The sequence below is a fragment of the Moschus berezovskii genome, chromosome 27 (genome assembly GCF_049115385.1).
Source record: "Moschus berezovskii isolate FMDL1 chromosome 27, NW_MosBer_1.0, whole genome shotgun sequence".
NCBI lineage: Eukaryota > Metazoa > Chordata > Mammalia > Artiodactyla > Moschidae > Moschus > Moschus berezovskii.
Genome location: NC_142486.1, coordinates 19,600,537 through 19,619,842, shown reverse-complemented (window position 1 = coordinate 19,619,842; position 19,306 = coordinate 19,600,537). Strand labels below are relative to the sequence as shown.

The 19,306-nt window shown below is 47.0% G+C and overlaps 2 protein-coding genes across 6 annotated transcripts in view; one reads left to right on the top strand and one right to left on the bottom strand.

The window, feature by feature from the left end:
* SLC5A11 (solute carrier family 5 member 11) overlaps positions 1 to 11,858 on the top strand; it is a 48,499-nt gene extending 36,641 nt beyond the window's left edge. The window contains exons 10-15 of the mRNA XM_055408908.2: positions 4,896 to 5,003; positions 5,294 to 5,444; positions 8,355 to 8,523; positions 8,902 to 9,117; positions 9,979 to 10,147; positions 11,559 to 11,858. Coding sequence (XP_055264883.2) covers positions 4,896 to 5,003; positions 5,294 to 5,444; positions 8,355 to 8,523; positions 8,902 to 9,117; positions 9,979 to 10,147; positions 11,559 to 11,764 — 1,019 coding nt within the window. The 3' untranslated portion in view covers positions 11,765 to 11,858. The remainder of the gene's footprint in view (positions 1 to 4,895; positions 5,004 to 5,293; positions 5,445 to 8,354; positions 8,524 to 8,901; positions 9,118 to 9,978; positions 10,148 to 11,558) is intronic.
* A 1,285-nt stretch (positions 11,859 to 13,143) lies between these two features.
* ARHGAP17 (Rho GTPase activating protein 17) overlaps positions 13,144 to 19,306 on the bottom strand; it is a 100,959-nt gene continuing 94,796 nt past the window's right edge. For 2 of the 5 annotated variants that reach the window (XM_055409706.2, XM_055409709.2), the window contains one exon: positions 13,144 to 17,877. In XM_055409706.2, the coding sequence (XP_055265681.2) occupies positions 17,747 to 17,877 (131 nt within the window). In that variant the 3' untranslated portion in view covers positions 13,144 to 17,746. The remainder of the gene's footprint in view (positions 17,878 to 19,306) is intronic. The other 3 variants (XM_055409707.2, XM_055409708.2, XR_008683712.2) reach the window with 3 other exon arrangements.

The window sequence follows — 19,306 nt, the reverse complement described above, 5'->3', positions numbered from 1 at the left end:
CCCCCCTACCACAATTAGAGTCCAGGCACCACAACCCCATGACACAGTGAAGATGCTGCGTGCCACAATTAAGACCTGGGGCAGCCAAATAAATAAATATTTAAAACTCTGGCATAATAGCAATGTCTTCCCCACAGAGTTATGAAAATTACATGAGAAGGTATGTGTAGAGTGTTAATTTGCAGCATCTGCGTCACAGTACAGTTTCTATGAATGCTGGCATTTTGGAAGAAGGAGCTTTGGTGATGTGTTTGGATTGGACTCTGCTAGAGCCATCCTTTATTTCAAGCATCATAGGATCTGACAAGGGAATCCACTCAATGTATGAAATGGTTGATTAATTCACCCAAGACACATGAGCAGATATTAGTGAATCGTGGGTTAATGATCGCAAGGCTGTTGATTTCATTTATAACGTAGCGAGACAAATAGTTTCCTTGTGACAAACATATTTTTCAGCCTGAATGAACAAACATAATTTTCTGCCTTGAACATGCATTATAGACTTTGTGTCACATGTTTCATGGTTGAAGCTTGCATTCCTAGAGGGTTAAACAAAAACTTGGTTGTTAAATGAATGATTTCAGCAGGAGTCTTGCTCCTTCTTGGTGTCCCTTGAAGACAGAGTTTTTGGACAATGAGAGTTTGAACCCATAACATGTGAATGTAAGCAAGATCTTTGCCCCACTTGGGAGGCTTCCTATTGCCTTCTGGCCATAGGAATGTAACTATTTTCTGTTCTGTTCAGTCGCTCAGTCATGTCCGACTCTTTGCGACCCCGTGGACTGTAGCCTACCAGGCTTCTCCATCCATGGGATTCTCCAGGCAAGAATACTGGAGTGGGTTACCATTTCCTTCTCCAGGGGATCTTCCCGACCCAGGGATCGAACCCGGGTCTCCCGCCTTGGAGGCAGACGCGTTTACCTCTGAGCCACCAGGGACCTTCTCCAAAGCTTCCTCAGACAAATCATAAACAAGCCGAGAACTCTGACCTCTCAAAAGCATTTTTCTCAAAACGATTGTTCTTTCTCAATACTTCCTGTCAAATATCATTTTTGGTCTGCGATCTGAATTTTCTCTAAACTGAATCAGAGTTCTAGAGGCATCTACTTTTATTCCATAGCAATTGTTATTATTATTATTTTAAAATATATTTATTTATCTATTTGGCTGCGCTGGGTCTTAATTATGGCATCTTTGGTCTTTGTTGCAACATGCCAACTCTTAGTTGTGGGCTGTGGGATCTAGTTCTGCAACCAGCGATTGAACCTGGGCCCCCTGTTTTGTGAGTGTGGGGTCTTAGCCACTGGACCACCAGGGAAGTCCCCTTTTATTAGTGTTATTAATTGTAGCCACAGCACCCTTTCTCTCTCATGGATGTAAGTGAAGGGAAGGGTCCCGGCTTTGAGAAGACATAGCTGTGAGTGGAGAAATTTTACAAAGACCAGTTAGTTCTTGGGCTTCCTAATGGATGAAAGGGTCTGGGGTTATTTCCATTTCTTAGGTCTTATACTACCTTAAAAAAGAAAATGAAGAACTGGGATCTCCTTGGCAACCCAGTGATTAGGATTCTGTGCTTACACTGCACAGGACCCAGGTTCTATCCCTGGTTGGGGAACTAAAACCTTGCAAGCTATGCAGTGTGGCAAAAAGAACAATCAAAAATATTAGGGGGCAGGGAGGGGTAAATTAGGGATTTGGGATTAATAGATGCACACTACTATAGATAAACACCAAGGACCTACAGGGAACTATAGTCAATATTTTCTAATAATCTATAAAGGAAAGAATCTCAAAAAGAATATATGTATATATATACAAATATAACTGAATCACTTTGCTGTACACTTGAAACATTGTAAGCTTCTGTATTATACAACCATACTTCAATACAAAATTTTAAGTAAAGAAAAGAACAAACAGTATTAGGTTTAAAAGTTGTGATGTACTTTAAATGTTCACATTTATTAAACTAATAGTTTTAACACAGATAAAATTATAAAGGCCAGGCATACAACCTCATCTGGAGATAACGTTGCTGCCAGTGAATTTAAGGTTCTTTCTTTGTCCCGAAAGATTTCAGAGACAAAGTAGAGAGGCTGAGAAGATAAAGTGAGAGTTTATTTAAGCAAGGGGGACAGTGGGCAGACAGGTGAGGAGCTGCCACCCTGGGTTTCTTTATCGTCGGTGTTCAGGGGCTTCATACAAATGAAGGGGTGTAATATTCCCTGAGGAAGGAGAAGTTTGGAGTTTGTATTCCCTGATTTTAACCCCAGTTCCATTCTCCCAAGGGGAGGAGGGATTTTTGTCCCTATTTAGCTTAAATCAGAAGTGTCATGGCATGAGTGCATGGTGGGTACTTCTTATCTGTTCATGGGGTTCATGGGGTTCTCAAGGCAAGTATACTGAAGTGGTTTGCCATTCCCTTCTCCAAATAAGAACATGCTAAGCAAAAGGTTACCTTTGGAGGCAGGAGATTCCTGCCTTTCCCCACCTTTCTTAGTTACCTGAACCCTTATCACCTAAAATAGGTAGTTTCCTGTCAGTATGGAGTTTTCTGCTTTCCTTCATCTGCCTCACTATTTACAAGATGTCTACAAGATTTCCTGCCACCTGGCCCCTGCCCCCATTCCCCTGTTCATACTTAGCTACCTGCTTGCTATAACCCTGTCAAGCATCTGTGTTCCAGGCCACTTGTGAATTTGAGGCCTCAACTACACATTCATCATGAAATTGGTACTGCATCAGAACCTGGGAGGAGATGGGCGTGGGCAGTGATGGGCTCCAAGCCCACCCCTAAATTGAGTCTTGGGGTAGCTGTCACTTGCCATCGGAGGTGGGCTGGAAGGCAGTATCAGCCATCAGAGAGAGGAAGAAAGACAGAGGGAGGGTCTGGGAGTTGTTTATGGGAGTTACCCCTATTAATAGATCCAGCTGGCAAAAGAGATATGAGGATTTATAAATGGTCCAGTAAGGGTGAGTGGTGATGTTCTGGCATGGAGACGGTGGTGAGGAGCATAACTCAGCTCAGATATGAGGAGCTGAGGAAGACAGAAAGAAACAAGAAAGCTCTCATTCAAACACGTGCCAGACCCCTGGAACTAACTACACTCTAGGCCTTCTCTGAAACTTTGGATTGGGAGTTGCGAAACCTGTCTCCATCATGACCTTGCTGGGTGATTATAACCAGGTCCTGTCCCCTCTCTGAAGATAGCACTAATAATGAGATGGCTAGCCTCTTCCCAACAAAACTGTTTTGAGCAGATAGTCTTCACTGAAATTGTTTAGTGGCCTTTCAGGGGGGCTCCAAAGAGCTCCCGGTTCCACAGTCCTTTATGTCTCAGCACGGAATTCTGTGAGAAGCAAAGTGATGGATAAGAAGTGATTTCTTAGAATAGAACAGTTGTAAGTCTTACAAGCAGGTGGGCGAGGGGGTGCCATGTCCCGAGAACTTACTGGGCTACAGTTTCATAATCAAAGGAAAAGTAGGGGGTGGGGGAGAGGAACTTCTTTGTCTTTCTTCAGTAGACTTTCTTGCCTGTCTTTCTTGCTTCCAACATCAGCTCCTTCTCCAGGTTGCACAGGGGATTTTTCTCGTCCCTACAGGGTCAAGCTAGGTCCACAAATTATTGTTTTTCATGTGTGCAGAGAGCATGTCTTAGGAATCAGTAACTTACTGAGCTCACTGGGCAGCTTGTGGGTCTCGTGTCACCGTTGTTTCATTGTCTAGGGGCAGGTCCCGTGCTTCTGTTGCATGGTTTTGTTGCTAAGTCAGCCCGCTTGCTTTTGTGGTTGAGCAAACCTGTTCTCTTGAGTAATCATTAACTTACAAGGCTCCCCTATATATTTTTTTTACATACAGTCCCCTAGTGGGATTAACTATTTAATTGTCTACTTTGTCCCTATCAGTACCACACATTAGTATAATTTGTTTTTATCTCTTTCTATCTTGTAAGCAAGAGGTCTATGCTTGTATGCTTTGAATGTATTCATCACGATAACAGGTAGAGATGAAGAACTAGAGGTGCCAGGAATTCTAGATGGATTTACATTAGAAAATCAGAATGCTGCTTGGGAGAGAAAAGAATTGCTACAGAGGTGAGAAAACTTCCGAGTGGGTAGAGTTTTTATGAGTCTAAAATGAGGAACAGCTGTTGAACTATATGTGCTACTGGGAAGGAGATGGGGAAAAGAGGAATTTTTCAAATATTTGCCATGTGTCAAATGATGGCATTCTGCTTTGCACTTCCAATAAACTTAGGTAAAGAGGTGAATTGCTTGTGTCCTTTTTAGGGAGTTAAGGAACCTGATGTAGAACACTGTGCCGAGACTGGCCGTGAGGTGTCAGCTTTACTGAGGTTACAGTAAAAGTAGTTGAAATGAACTCAGCACTTCCCACGTCTCTGTGCTAAGTGTGTTAACGTGTACCATCTCAGTCCTCACTATAATCTTATGAAGTAAAGTTCCGTTACTGTCCCAGTTTCACAGATACAGCAACTGAGGTCCAGGATGGTTAAGTGAGAAGGCCATGGTTTATCAAGTCTGTTGTTTAGTCGCTAAATGATGTCTGACTTATTGCAACCCCATGGACTGTAGCCCGCCAGGCTCCTCTGTTCATGGGGTTTCCCAGTCAAAAATACTGGAGTGGGTTGCCATTTCCTCCTCCAGGGGATCTTCCTGACCTAAGGATCTACCCCGTGTCTCTTGCATTGGCAGGCAGATTCTTAACCACTGGGAAGCCCTTAATCAAGTCCAGGGTCCTTTTTATTTCATTGAGCTCTACACTTATATGCAGTAACCCTGTCTCCTGGTGCTGACCAGCGCCAGGCTGTGTTTTGGCCAGGCCTGAGGCTCTGAGGGTCCATCAGCTATCTCTGGGTATGTTTCCTCCACAGATGAAGTGGCTTGTGCAGACCCAGAAATCTGCCAGAAGGTCTGTAGCAACCCAGCCGGCTGCTCTGACATCGCGTATCCCAAACTTGTGCTGGAACTATTGCCTACAGGTAATGATCCATCACCCTTCAGCTGAGTTCCCCCGAGAAAGGAGGACCCTGGCTGGGCTCCGATCTGAGGTGGGGGACAAGATGTGAGGGTCCCAGTTGAAGCTCAGGCCCTGGCTACGCAGGGGGCTGTGCCCTACTCACCTCTGTGTCCCTCCTCTCAGCTCCCAGCCCTGAGCTCTGCCTTCTCAGCGTTGAACCTCTCAGGACCAGTTGGCCGCAGACCTGGGCAATGGGGTCAACAGTGAAGGCAGAAAAAGCCCAAGGCCCATAGAGCTCCCTTCTGCCCCCAGGGCTCCGCGGGCTCATGATGGCTGTGATGGTGGCGGCGCTCACGTCTTCCCTCACCTCCATCTTTAACAGTGCCAGCACCATCTTCACCATGGACCTCTGGAACCATCTCCGGCCTCGGGCATCTGAGAAGGAGCTCATGATTGTGGGCAGGTATGGTCTTACTCTGGTGGCTCAGACGGTAAAGCGTCTGCCTGCAATGCGGGAGACCTGGGTTTGATCCCTGGGTCAGGAAGATCCCCTGGAGAAGGCAATGGCAACCCACTCCAGTTACTCTTGCCTGGAAGATCCCACGGATGGAGGAGCCTGGTAGGCTACAGTCCATGGGGTCGCAAAGAGTCGGACATGACTGAGCAACTTCACTTTCTTTCACTTTTCACAGTCTTATTGGGTGGGGCCGGGCAAGAGTCTGAAAAGTCAGGATAACCCAGGGAGGAAAAAGCTGAGCCATTCAAAGGAAAAGTCCAAACGGTGACTTCTCCTGGTTGGCTCAGCCCCACTCTGATGGCCAAGCTGAAGGATACCAGGACTCTGTGGGTGAGTGAGGCATTCATTCATTCAAGAGCACCTCCTATGTGCCAGGGGCCGGGCACATAGCAGTGAAAAGAAAAGACTGATTTTGCTTTCCTGGAGCTAGAAGAAGAAAAACATAAGTAAACAGGTGGTTTTAACCACAATGAGTATTAATGACAGATGAGCCAGGAGAACTAGGGCTTCAGAGGAAAGTCTCTAACTTGGGTTGGGATTTGAGGGGTCAATAGGAGATAGCCAGGTAAAAGCAAGGAGGGTGTTATGGAGGTTTGGGGGAAGATTTCTCTACCAAGTCTTCTGCCAAGTCCTGAAGCGTAATGCAGGGAATGAAAATGACTGAAGTGAGTGGCATGCACATTTTATGCAAAATGTATGCTAACAAGCATCTCGTGGCTCTGCTTCTCAAGAAGCTGCATTCCTAGGGCTGTCTCAGCCATGGTTGAGGGATAGGTATGACAACAAAAGGCTTCTCTGGTAGCTCAGATGGTGAAGAATCCACCTGCAATGCAGGAGACCACGGTTTGATCCCTGGGTCAGAAACATCCCCTGGAGAAGGAAATGGCAACCTGCTCCAGTATTCTTGCCTGGAGAATTCCATGGACAGAGGGCCCTGGTGGGCTACAGTCCATGGGGTTTCAAAGAGTCGAACATGGGCAAGGGTGGGATAATTTGGGAGAAAGGATTGAAACATGTATATTATCATATGTGAAACGAACTGACGTGGTTGGGGGTTCCCCACCTCAACACTCTGTGGATTTAAGAGGCCGTTCCTTCCAGAAGTGTATAAATTAGCCTGGGATAGAACCTGCACGCTGAATTTACTAATTAAGAAATGAGAAACCAGAACTATAAAGGTGGCATAGAAACACAAGAAACTGTTCTTAAGTAATCTTTTAAAACTTTGAACAGAGTTACAGATTTTACCATTTGTTATAAACTGGTATATATAATTTAACCAGAACCATAAGAAAATTAGTACTGTGTGAATTCTGAAGCACTTTCAACACGTTGTAGGAATAATGTGGACTTTCTCGAGTTTTACACATTCATAAGTAAATGGTCTGTATCTCATGCAAAAAAAAAAAAAAAAGAGTCGAACATGACTGAGCCACTATGACATCAAAAGCATATTCTGTTAAAAAAAAAAAAAAGAAAGAGAGTTAAATTAGATCTCATCAAAACCCAAAACTTCTTCATTTCAAGAGAAAATAAGAAGGGGATTTGGGTGGTCCAGTGGTTAAGATTCTGAGCTTCCAATGCAAGGGGCTCAGGTTCGATCTCTGATCAGGGAACTAAGATCCCACATGCTGTGTAGGGTGGCCAGGAAAATAAAAAAGGAAAAAAAAAGAAAGAAAGCAAATGAGAAGATGAGTCACAGATTGGGAGAAACTATTTGCAAGCCAAATATTTGACAAAGGACTTGTAATCTAGAACAATCTTCAAAATGAGATTGTAATCTATTTTCTAATCTAATTTTCACAAAGACTGAAAATGACTTCAAGATACCACTGTACACCCACTAGTATGGCTATAACTGAAAAGCAGATAGGGAGGCAGAGAAGTTGGAATTCTTGTGAATTTCAGGTGTTAATATCTAATGGTTCAACTGTTCAAAACAGTTTGGCATTTTCTTAAAAAGTTAAATATAAACTTACCATATGACCCAGCAACTGCATTCCTAGAAATAAAACCATATGTCTGCACAAAGACTTGTATACAAGTGTTCATAGCAGCAGTTTTTACAAGAGCCAGAAAGTAGAAGCGATCTAAACGTCCACTTATGGGTGAAGGATAAATACTGTTACGCAACGGCGTATCCACTCAACGGAATGTTTTCAACAATAGTGACACAACGGCATATTCACTCAAGAATGTTTTCAACAATAAAAAGGAATGAAATACTGATACAGGACATCTGATGAACTTCAAAACATGCTAAATGAAAGAAGCCAATCACAAAAGACCATGTATTGTATACACTGTATACCATTTATGTGACATGTCCAGAAAAGCAAACCTATAGACACAGAAGCCCCTATGGGGCTTCCCTGGTGACTCATGGAAAAGAATCTGCCTGCAATGCAGGAGACCTGGGTTTGATTCCTGGGTCAGGAAGATCCCCTGGAGGAGGGCGTGGCAACCCATTTCATCATTCTTGCCTGGGAAATCCCAGGGACAGAGGAGCCTGGTGGGTACAGTCCACAGGATCACAGAGTCAGACATGGTTGAGGGACTAACCCTTTCACTTTCTTTCATAGAGATGGAAGCAGATGGAAGTGCCTCTTTAGGTTGGAAACAAGAATAAACTGTAAATGGGCACGAGGGGATGTTTTTGGAGTGATGTATATTCAAAAACTTTATTGTGATATTGGTTACATGACAATAAATTTACCGAAATTACTTGACTACACACTCATAATGGGTGAATCTTAGGGTATATAAATTCTACCTCCAGAAAGCTATTAAAAAAGAGAAGTATCCAGGGAGGACAACACTAATGCGGGGTGTGTGTCTCTCTCTGTCTGGAACCAGGGTGTTTGTGTTGCTTCTTGTATTGGTCTCCATCCTCTGGATCCCTGTGGTCCAGGCCAGCCAGGGCGGCCAGCTCTTCATCTACATCCAGTCCATCAGCTCCTATCTACAGCCTCCTGTGGCTGTGGTCTTCATCATGGGATGTTTCTGGAAGCGGGCCAATGAAAAGGTAGCTCTGGATCAGCCCTTCAGTCCATTGGATGGGAGAAGAGGGACTTGGAGAAGGGACTTGCAGATGTCAGGTGTCTCTGTGGGGGTGGTGATGAGATCTGGGGAGAAAGACCCAGGGAGGGTGTTACCTGGCTTTTGAAAACAAGCAATGAAGTTTCTACTTTGATGCATTTTGTCTTTCAAAAGGGAAGCTGAATTAACAGGGATATGTAGTGGATCAATTGTATGTAAAAGATAAGCAGATAAGTAGCTCCCATCATTTTTGAATCACTGACCCTTGCAGTGACCATCATGATACAGACCAGCTCTGGAGAGGGCTTGCTGAGGTTTCCGGAGGCACGTGTCTAAGATAGCTTTGCTTTGCTCTGCTTTGCAGGGTGCCTTCTTCGGTCTCGTCTTAGGCCTCCTCCTAGGCTTGGTTCGGCTGATCCTGGACTTCATCTACGTGCAGCCTCGCTGTGACCAGCTGGATGAGCGCCCAGCCGTGGTGAAGGATGTCCACTACCTCTACTTCTCTATGATCCTGTCCTCGGTCACCCTGATCACTGTGTGTAGCGTGAGCTGGTTCACAGAGCCGCCCTCCAAGGAAATGGTACTTTGGGGTTTGATCCTATATCCATTGAGAGCTAGTGACAGAAAACCAGGACTGATTTTCAAAAAGCTGAAAAGTCCAGGGTTCGGTCTTTGGAGGAACTTGATTTCAGAACACCGAAAAGACCATCTGAATCCGTTGGTCACCTCTTACTTCTTTTTTAAAAAAGATTTTATTATTTATTTTGGCTGCACTGGGTCTGTGTTATGGCACACGGTCTTTAGTTGTGGCTCATGGGCTTCAGTAGTTGTGGTGTGAGGGCTTAGTTGCTCCGTTGCATTCAGGATCTTAGTTACCTGACCTGTGTCTCCTGCATTGGGAGGTGGACTTTTAATCACTGGACCATCCCGAAAGTCTCTTCTCGCCTCTATTCCTATTCTCCAGCCCCTAATGGGGTCAGCAGCTTCTAGGAGACATCCTCTCTTAGTCTCATTAAGCAAAAGCATAAGCATTTTAGTCCCTGCATTTCCAGTGAAGCTGCTCATGCCCATTGATGGAGTCAGCCCAAGACACATGGTCACCCATGAACCAACCCAGTTGCTGTGGCCAGAGAAATGGATGAGCTGAATGCTGGTCGCTGGGTCCCACACACCCCTGGGCTGGGGTTAAGCTCTTATTAGTATGAGGGAGGGTGAGATCCCCACAAGAGGTTTGGGGCTTTCAAAGAAAGATGGGGAATGAGCGGGGGAAACGCTCATTCTGAAGAGTGCAGGGAGCTGAAGCTTGTTGGAAGGTGGAGTAGGAGAGCGAGACTGGAAGAGACTTGGACATGAAGGCTGAACCTGGGGTTGGAAGGAGGTGGGAGAAAGGGGTGAACGTCACCACCCCTCCCCCATCTCACAATTCCTCTCTGCTCCATAGGTCAGTCGCTTGACCTGGTTTACTCGCCACGACCCCGTGGTCCAGAAGGAACAGGTGCCATCAGCAACTCCCCCACCTCTTACCCTTTCTCAAGATGGGACACCAGAGGCCAGCGGCACCAACATCCAGTTCGAGATGGTTCAAGAAAACATGTCCAAAACCCACAGCTGTGAGTTGCCTTTTTCCTAGGTTAATAGTAGGAACCTCAAGAAGCATTATGTGTTTAAGAGGAAATTTTTCTATCATATCACTAGCAAGTACAGGGGCACACTTGACATTTTAGCATCTCCTCATTCCCAGGGGCTGGGCTTTCCTCACTCTCTGGCCACTGAAAGGGTTAGGAACTTTCGACAGATGCTTCAGGTGGGCAATGAGAGCCAACGTTTGTTGAGTGCCTACTAAAACACAGTTCATTTGATCCTTGCGAAACCCCACGTGGTAGACTGGGATTACTGCTGGCATTCTCTAAATTACTGGTTTTAAACTCTCAGCTTGCAGACATATTTTGGTTTAGGCCACCTACTCTTTTAATGTGAGTTATTTAAAAATCGGGAGATTTCATAACATTCCAGATTTCCACCTTCTTTTGAACAATTGGAAGGTCTGGCAGCATGGAGCCCACATGCCTGCCTGGCAAAAGTTGCCTGAAGGTGCAAAGCAGCTGGTCCTTAGACCTGGGTTATACAGTTAGTCAAAGTCCCCAGCAGTCCCTTCTGCCTACATGACCCCAAGGCTGTGGTTATCATTAATCACCACACATGACTTTTAAAGGAGTTTCCCTGGTGTCTCTGGTAAAGAATCTGCCTGCCAATGCAGGAGACTCAGGTTCGATCTCTAGGTCAGGAAGATCCCCTGGAGGAGGAAATGGCTACCCACTCCAGTATTCTTGCCTGGGAAATCCCACGGATGAGGAGCCTGGAGGGCTACAGTCTATGGGGTCATAAACAGTGGGACATGACTTGATGACTAAACAATAGCAAATGGCTTAAAAAAAATAATTGTGGCTATGAACCCATGGCATCCTATAGTGGGAAACGCAAGGATAGATGCAGAAGGCCATGTGCTTCAGGAAACATGAAAGAGAGAATCTTCCTTGGTAGAGGTGATGTGTGTAAGAAGCAAATCAGCTCCTCTGACTCCCATCGGCCACCTGCCTGGCTCCATCCGCAGTTGATTTCACAGCCCCAGCTCTGAGTGCAGACAGAGTTCCCTGCCTCCCTTCAGCCTCTGGGCAGGTGGTGCCACACACAGAGAGGGAGTCAGATCAAGCAGGTCCTAAACCCATCTCTGCCTCTGCTGATCCGCTCTGTGCGTCACTCAAGTTAGTCTGAGCCTCTGTCTGAGAGGCTGAAGTTCATCTGAAATTCCGCACCTAAACATCATGAAAAGTCTGAAAACACCAGCCTTTCAGAATTCAAGGACTTCGGTCTTCCAGGATTGAGGTATTCACAAATACCTCCCAGAAGAGGAACAGAAAGTTTTTATCACAGTGTCTGAAACATACCGGGTGAGACTCTTTTCCCTCTTGTCTGGGAGATGCGGCTTACCCTTATGACCTTTATCTGTTGTGCTCTCTTTAGGTGACACGACCACAAAGCGGTCCAAAGTGGTGAAAGCCATCTTTTGGCTCTGTGGGGTGGACAACAAGGGCAAGGAGCAGGCACCGAGCAGAGTGGACGTGATCATAGTCTCCCTGGAAGAAAACCCCTTGGTGAAAACCCTTCTGGACCTCAACCTCATCATTTGCATCAGCTGTGCCATCTTTCTCTGGGGCTACTTTGCTTAACATGGGGGTGAACCCAGGGGTCCGAGCTCTCATGTGTTATCAATGTTCTGATTTTTTTAATGAAGGAGAAAAAAATAATAAAGCTTTGTTTGTTTACCACTAGGCGTCAAAGCTGTTAATGAGCCATCTTCAACATCATATTTAGCCCTTCCTTCTTTTATTTATTTTTATCTATTTATTTATGTATGGCATCAGATCTTAGTTTCAGCAGGCGGGATCTTCATTCTACCACGCAGGATCTTTCCTTGAGGTGCATGAACTCTCTAGTTTGTGGTTCGCAGGCTCGGTAGTTGTGGCACCGAGGATTAGTTGCTCTGTGGCATGTGGGAGCTTAGTTTCTCGACCAGGGATCGGATCCGAGTCCCCTGTATTACAAGGTGGATTCTCAACCATTGGACCACCAGGGAAGTCCCTAGCCCTTCTTACAAGGGAATGAAGTTTAGAAGCTGGAAAAAGAGAGGAGTAAAGGCTTCTTTGTCTCAAAAGGCAGTCATTTACTCTTTCTGTCCACCATGTAACATCAACAGCCAAATCCAAAGCGGAGACTCCCAGCCCTCCAGGAGACACATCTCCTGGGCTGGGTGATCTCTTCCCCAGCTCCTCTTCCAAGCACAAGGAACGGGACCTGCCTTCTGTCTCCTGCCTTTCATACTTGCTGGCTTTGGGTGAAGAAATAGCTGGCCCCCAAAGGTTTTCTCACTGTGAAGTTTGCACCTCTTTATGATCTCTGGGAAACAGACCTGAGTTGGTGCCCCAGAATCTTGTGCCATAAGAAAATCAGGGGATCGGCTGCACGGCCCAAGTTCTGCCTTAGCTTGGGCCTTTCTGCTTTACTCACCACAATGATGTTCCCCTAAAACAAGCACCACAGCCACAAGGATCTAAAGTACAAACCCGACAGTCACTCCGCTCCTCCATCCACAGCCCGCTGCTCCCTGGCTGACTCTAAGGCCCTTCACACCCTTCACACTCCAGCTCCTGCTTCCCTCACCAGGCTCACTCCTTGCCCGTGGCCCACCTCCCCCTCTACTTCTGGGCTGCCTCTCACCTCACAGGCCATTCCTAGCACCGGGAGAGCCCACTTTTCCACTCCTCTCTCTGCCAACAGGGACCTTCCTCCCACGTGTTTCCATGGTCCACCCCTCCCCATCCCCCAGCCTCTCCCTGCTTCCAGGTCTTTGGAAGCTTCCTGCAGGCCAAGACCACGTTTGTGTGGCTCAGCTTGGTTCCCCAGGGTCTAGGTCAGTGTATGGAAGAGTAAGCCCATGGTATTCACCTAAAGAAGACACAGAAATCATTATAAGACACAGCTTCAATTCTAAACATCCTTAGGTGAAAGCAAGAATGCTGTTTCTATCATGAAATAACATGAAAAACACTTTGGGTCATCCAAATATAATTTATTGATATGTATGAAAACTGCATTCAAATACAAATATAGAAAGTAAAAACAGAACTCTGATGAATTTTTGTTTTTGTTCTTCTCAAAATATATTTGGCTCAAGTATATCCTGATGGGTCATTTGTGGTGACATTTTGACGTAGGTGATGGATAGACCCCAAGGTGGCCCTCAACGATCCCCACCTCCTGGTGTTTTCCTCTTGTGTAATCCCCTCCCCTTGAGTGTGGACAGAGCCTGTGACTGGCTTCTAGCCAACACAATATGGCAGGGGTGATGAGATGTCATCTGCGATTGTATTACAGCACGCAGACACTTTCTTGCCAGCAGACTCACTCTAGAGGTCTCCTTGTTGACTTGAAGTAGCAGCCTCCCTGGGGAAGCCCCTATGATGGGGATCTGCAGGCAGCACTTAGATCATGGTCAGCAAGAAGCACAGGCTCTCAGACCTTGTGGTCCTACAAGCACAAGCTCATGACTTCTGACAACATCCCGAGGGAGCTTAGGAGTGGGTCCTTCCCCAGCTGGACCTCCAGATGAGACCTCAGACCCATTTGACCCTTGACTGCAGCCTTGTGAGACCCAGGCAGAGGGGCCAGTTAAGTTCTGCCTGGACTTGTGACCCACAGAAACGACGACATAATAAATGTGCGTTGTTCTAAGCTGCTAAGTTTGTGGTCATGCTCAGCGATAGATAACTGACAGTGTGTACCATTTATGGATACCTGTGTGGATATGAAGGGTGGTGTGGTGTGGGGAGAGTTTGCCTGTGGGGTTGCCAGGGGTCTGGACAGCTACGTGCCGGAGAGTGAGCAGAAGGGGACAGCTTCTGTCGGCTGGGGTGATGAGACATTGCCTCTGTATTATAGCATGTAGTGATATACTCTCTTTTGAAGGTGTATCAAGTAGGAGTCATTTGCTTGCAAGTAACAGAGACAAACCCTATGAAGTTTAAGCAAAAAACAATAAAAAATAAAGGCGGGGCGAGGCGGGGGAGAGAATTTGTGGTGAGGGTACCAGGGCAAGAAATGCAGAATGGCCTCAGTGATGGAGATGGGTTGATGGGAGAGTGAACTGCAGAGACACCTCTAAAAGTGATGCCAGAGAAGGTGCCTCAACTCTGCACCACTCCATGCCTTTTCCCGAAGCTGGCGGCTCAGGCAGTTTGACCTGCTTTTTGCCCTTTGGTTGCATCGGAGCCAGTGGCTTCACTATGTCAGCAGATCTTTATCTTCAGCTCCATCACTAGGCTATTAGCAAAGTGGACGCCTTTGGTCTAGAAATATCTGTCAGTGGTGTGCCGCGCCACCCAGTCTCACGCAAGACCCTATACTGTGAGTCAGACTACTTAGGGCTCTGAAATGTGGTTACAGACCATCAGGCTCATGGTGCAGGTGGCAGAATGGTGGGACTAGACCACAGGTAGAGAAACTACAAAGAGGGTTTGTCTTAAGTCCTGCAAATATGAGCACTTTAAGGATTCACTGGGCTCAGGACAGTACTGGAAGCTGAAGCCCCAAGAAGGGAACAAAGGTTCATCCATGGAGCCCCCAAGGGAACCAGGGTATTAAAGAGGTTCAGGGATTCAGTCATTCCACCTGCATCTGACCTACTGGGAATTCACAGGGTAGAACCCAGTATAATCAAAGCAACCAGGGGACATCCTGACCCCCTGTAGCCTCCAAAGGACTGAACCAAGAACAGGCAAGATGGGTGCTGCCTGCAAGGGGTGCGTGGTGAGAGGCCCAGGTCCTTGACGCTGGTGTCACTGTGGGCAGGGAAGCAGGAACAGAAGGGCTGAGCTCCCAGGACTGACGCTGCAGATCCCCGCACCTTCCATGATGGTCAGGGAAGGCCATGTGAGTTTGGATTACAGGCCTCTCCACCTCTCTGATGGTGGATATGGTGAAGAGACTCTTGTCATGTGTAGTACCCCAGGCAAGGTGACAGCCACGTGGCAACCCCCGCTCCCCACGCAGGAGTGATTCTGTCTCTGCGGCACCTTGGGGGTGCTCCCGTGGTGATGCAATGACAGCTTTGACTACAAGCTGAGCCACCACGTCCCACACCATGACTCGCCCATTCAGGAAGGACAGCGGCCGCTGACACACACACAGGGGAAAGCAAGCTTCATTTTTCTTTAGGTGGGAGCTGCTGCGGTAGGGTGATAGCTACAAACAATAGGAGAGTGAAACGGGAACACTGTTCTCAAAGAGGGTAGGGTTTGCTGTATTTCAGAATCATTTTGTTCAAATCTCAGCATACATTCTGGAGAGGATGTTTGTTATGGCCCTTCCTCCTCCCCAGGCACCCACACCATCTCCTGGGCAATCGCCACATCCCAGCTCCCTCTGGAGTTCAGGCATCCTGGAAGAAGCGTCTCCAAGGTCTGCACAGATGCCTGACTGTGGATGGCTGAGCTCCTTGGAGAAGGGGTCAGTATTTAGGAGCAACGTTATCAATACACGGAGACTTTTGCTTTCCCTAGAGGGTTTGCTTTAGTGCTAAACGGGGATGGGAGGGAGCAGAGAAAAAGAATAGAGGTGGTGTATGAGGAAGGAAAGAGTGAGCCTTCAGTAAACATAAATTTCAGATAGGGGGTAAACAAGTTTACGGGTACATATTTTCAGTGTAACTTAAAAGTGCGGGGAGTTAAACTTTGAGTTAAGAGAAAAAAGTGATTGTCTTTTGCAAGTTAAATTTAAGTCAATTCACACAACTGTGTTGCTAGAGAAGACTCTTGAGAGTCCCTTGGACGGCAAGGAGATCAAACCAGTCAATCCTAAAGGAAATCAGTTCTCAATATTCATTGGAAGGACTGACGCTGCAGCTGAAGCCCATCTTTGGCCACCTGATGCGAACAGCCGACTTATTGGGAAAGACCCTGATGCTGGGAAAGACTGAAGGCGGGAGAAGAAGGGGGTGACAGAGGGTGAGACTGGTTGGATGGCCATCACTGATCCAATGGACATGAGTCTGAGCAAGTTCCTGGAGATGGTGAAGGACAGGGGAGCCTGGTGTGCTGTAGTCCATGGGGTCGCAAAGAGTCAGACACGACTGAGCGGCTGAAAAAACAGCAACAGGGGAAGGAGGCCCAGCGGCTTCTGAGCAGGGGTCGGGTCAAAGACGTGCCTGGCGAGCGACTCCATCAGTGGAGCCCTTAGGGCAGCCAGCATGGCAGCGTGTGTCCCAAGAGATGATGCCAAATCTGGGCCACGGGGAGGCACTACCAGCACGACAGGCGTCCAGCCAGTCGGCCTCACTTTGCTCCAGCCCCCCATCCACCCTTCCCAGGTTATTTCAATCCTGGGAAAGAAGTGTCTTCCGGTCACTAGAAGAGAGATTTCCCTGGAAGGTAATGAATGGCTCTGCCTCTTACACTGAGCCTGTGGGGCTGAGATACTGAGAGTTGGCCTCCAAGTGTCTGAGTGTCGCTGGACAAGTGTCAGGACTGGTAAGAGCAAAGGAAGAGCCCAGCCCCTGGAACATTTGATGAGAGGGAACCAGTCTGGGAGGTCTCTGGGTCCCCTGGGGGCGGGTCTCACTGCTGCGACCTTGCTCTTGACCCTTTCAAAATTCTACGTTCACAGTTAAGACTTTCAGCTGTCCCATCCACAAGTCTTTTTTTTTTTTTTTTTAATTAAAAATTTTTTTTTTGACATGTGAGATCTCAGTTTCCCTGGCCAGGGATGGAACTCACGCCTCCTACAGTGAAAGTGCAGACTCCTAACCACTGGGCTGCCAGGGAAGTCCCCCATCCACAGTTCTCTGTAGTTAAGTGACAAATGACAACATGCACATACACAATCCACAGTTTTGCCTGCAAGAATGATAGTTTTCATATAAACCACAGAATATATTTAATTCAATTAAACATGAAACTAGAATAACGTTCGGTCCTTATCAAGTAGCAATTACATTGTTTAAAAAAAAAAAAAAAGAACAGTACATTTCTGTCTACATTCTGGCAATCCAACAAGGCACGAGGCGATCCAGTTTGCTGAGGTGACGGATCCAGCAGTCACCCCCAATGCTCATGGTTCTGAGGGGTCGGAGAGACACAGACCATACTTCATACAAAACAATTCTGCAGCATGTCTGAAGGAGAGGAAACTCCCTTGTGATAGATGAGAAGGAAAGTCCAAGTAGCAGAAAGTAGGCGATCATAATGGATGTACTTCATTAAATAGCGAGTTAATGCACGGCTCTTTGTTCATTCCAAGTTGCCGATGGTGCGGCCTGCGTGAACAGCAGGGACAAAAGCTTCCTACACACATCTCGGCAATGATACACCTTCCACTGTAGGTATCTCTCTCTAAAAAAAAAAATTTTTGGCATGATTCTTTCCCATGTAAAGAAAGCCAACTTCTTCAAGACACAGGTCATCCAGCTTTAAGTGTCAGCCTCTGCTCTCTCCTGGGGCTCTCCTGGGGCTGTGAGAAGGCCAATTCCCGCATGGTGAGGCCTTTCTTTTTCCCCTTCACTGAAAGCTTCTCACTGTTTGGTCTATGAAGATTAACATCTGCCTGCCCCTGCTCCACTCGCCAGGGCGGAAGGGGTCAAGGGTGGGGCGTGGCTTTCTTCACAGGGCGGTGCTTTCTGTATCATTGTCCATATCCAACAGAATGCGGCCGGGCAGGTCTTTGCTGGCTGAGTCTGAATGCATTTCAGGAAAGATGCTGCGAAGCGGTTCTGAAACCCTAGAATTGGCGTCTGGACAAAAACATGAGGAGACATGGTATCAATGGCATGGAATTGCCCAAGAGGCCACCGAGGTTCTCTGAGAGGAGGAGAAGCTGGAGAGTCTGAGAGTCAGCCCATGCACACACACTCCCCTACTACAGGCACCATTAGCCCTAAGAAGTTGAGTCAAGCCTTGGAGACCCCTGGGGCAGCCATGTAGCACAGACCATCTGACTCTGGTGGTCCTTTCTGGGAGCCCACGGCAATCCTTAGAGATGCAACCCTGGAAGAATCTGCTTGCTGTGACTGAGGAAGAGAGACCTTATTCCTACCAATACCTCTAAGGCATTAACTGAAATTTGCTGACAACATCTGGGCTGTGGGAAGGGCTGAGCTTCACCGGAAAGGGTTCCCTCCTCTGAGGCCGGTGAGTTTCCTCCTGTTATTAATGAATGCTGTGCCTTCAACTTCGGCATTAATGACACATAGGGCCAGATTACCCTGGGTGTGGGGCTGTCTTATGCACTGTAGGATGCTGAGCAGCAGCATCCCTGCCCTTAACCTGTGAGATGCTAATGGCACACAGCTCTGCTTCCCACAGCTGACAACCAAAGATGTCTCTGGTCACTGCCAAATGTCCCTGGGAAGAGGTGGGAGAGCACAATCACCCCTGGCTACAATCACTGAGGCAGAGCACCAAATCTCCTACAAATATTAATTTTGGCATCTATTTCTAATACTTGTGCAAACATGCTCAGTCGCTTCAGTCATGTCCAACTCTGTGTGACCCTGTGGATTGTGGTTCACCAGGCTCCTCTGTCCATGGGACTCTCCAGGCAAGAATCCTGGAGTGGGTTGCCATGCCCTCCTTCAGGGGATTTCCTCACCCAGGGATTGAACCTGTGTCTCTTACATCTCCTGCATCGGCAGGTGGGTTCTTTACCACTAGCACCACCTGGGAAGCCCATTTCTAATACTTATATACCTCCAATTCCTTTTTCATGTCTTATTACGTTGGCTGGAACTCCTTTAGCTAGATGGCAAATACATGGTCCTCAAGCCATGGTTGCTCACAAGACACCTGAACCAATCACAGCCCTCTTCCTAGTGAGATGGTGAGTCTCAGATTCCTTCATCATGAACAAATACTTGCTCAGCACCTACCACATTCTAGCTGTGAGGACGCAATAGTGAACAAGTCAGACACAGCTTTAGTTGAAGCCCATGGCTAAGTTGGGGAGACAGGCCTTCCAGTCTTGGAAAATTTGTTTCTCTAGTAGATGTAAGGTAGTAGATGTGAATTCTAGCCAATGATGAGCCTTGTTAGGGATTTTAGGGCAGTGGAAGAGAGGCAGGAGATGTTTAGATGTGTTGTAGTTTCCTTTTGCCAGGTTAGAGCTAGTCATGTAGGGAGCAGGGAGGGAACCAGAGTGAGAGGGTGGTGCTGGGGCTTTCCTGT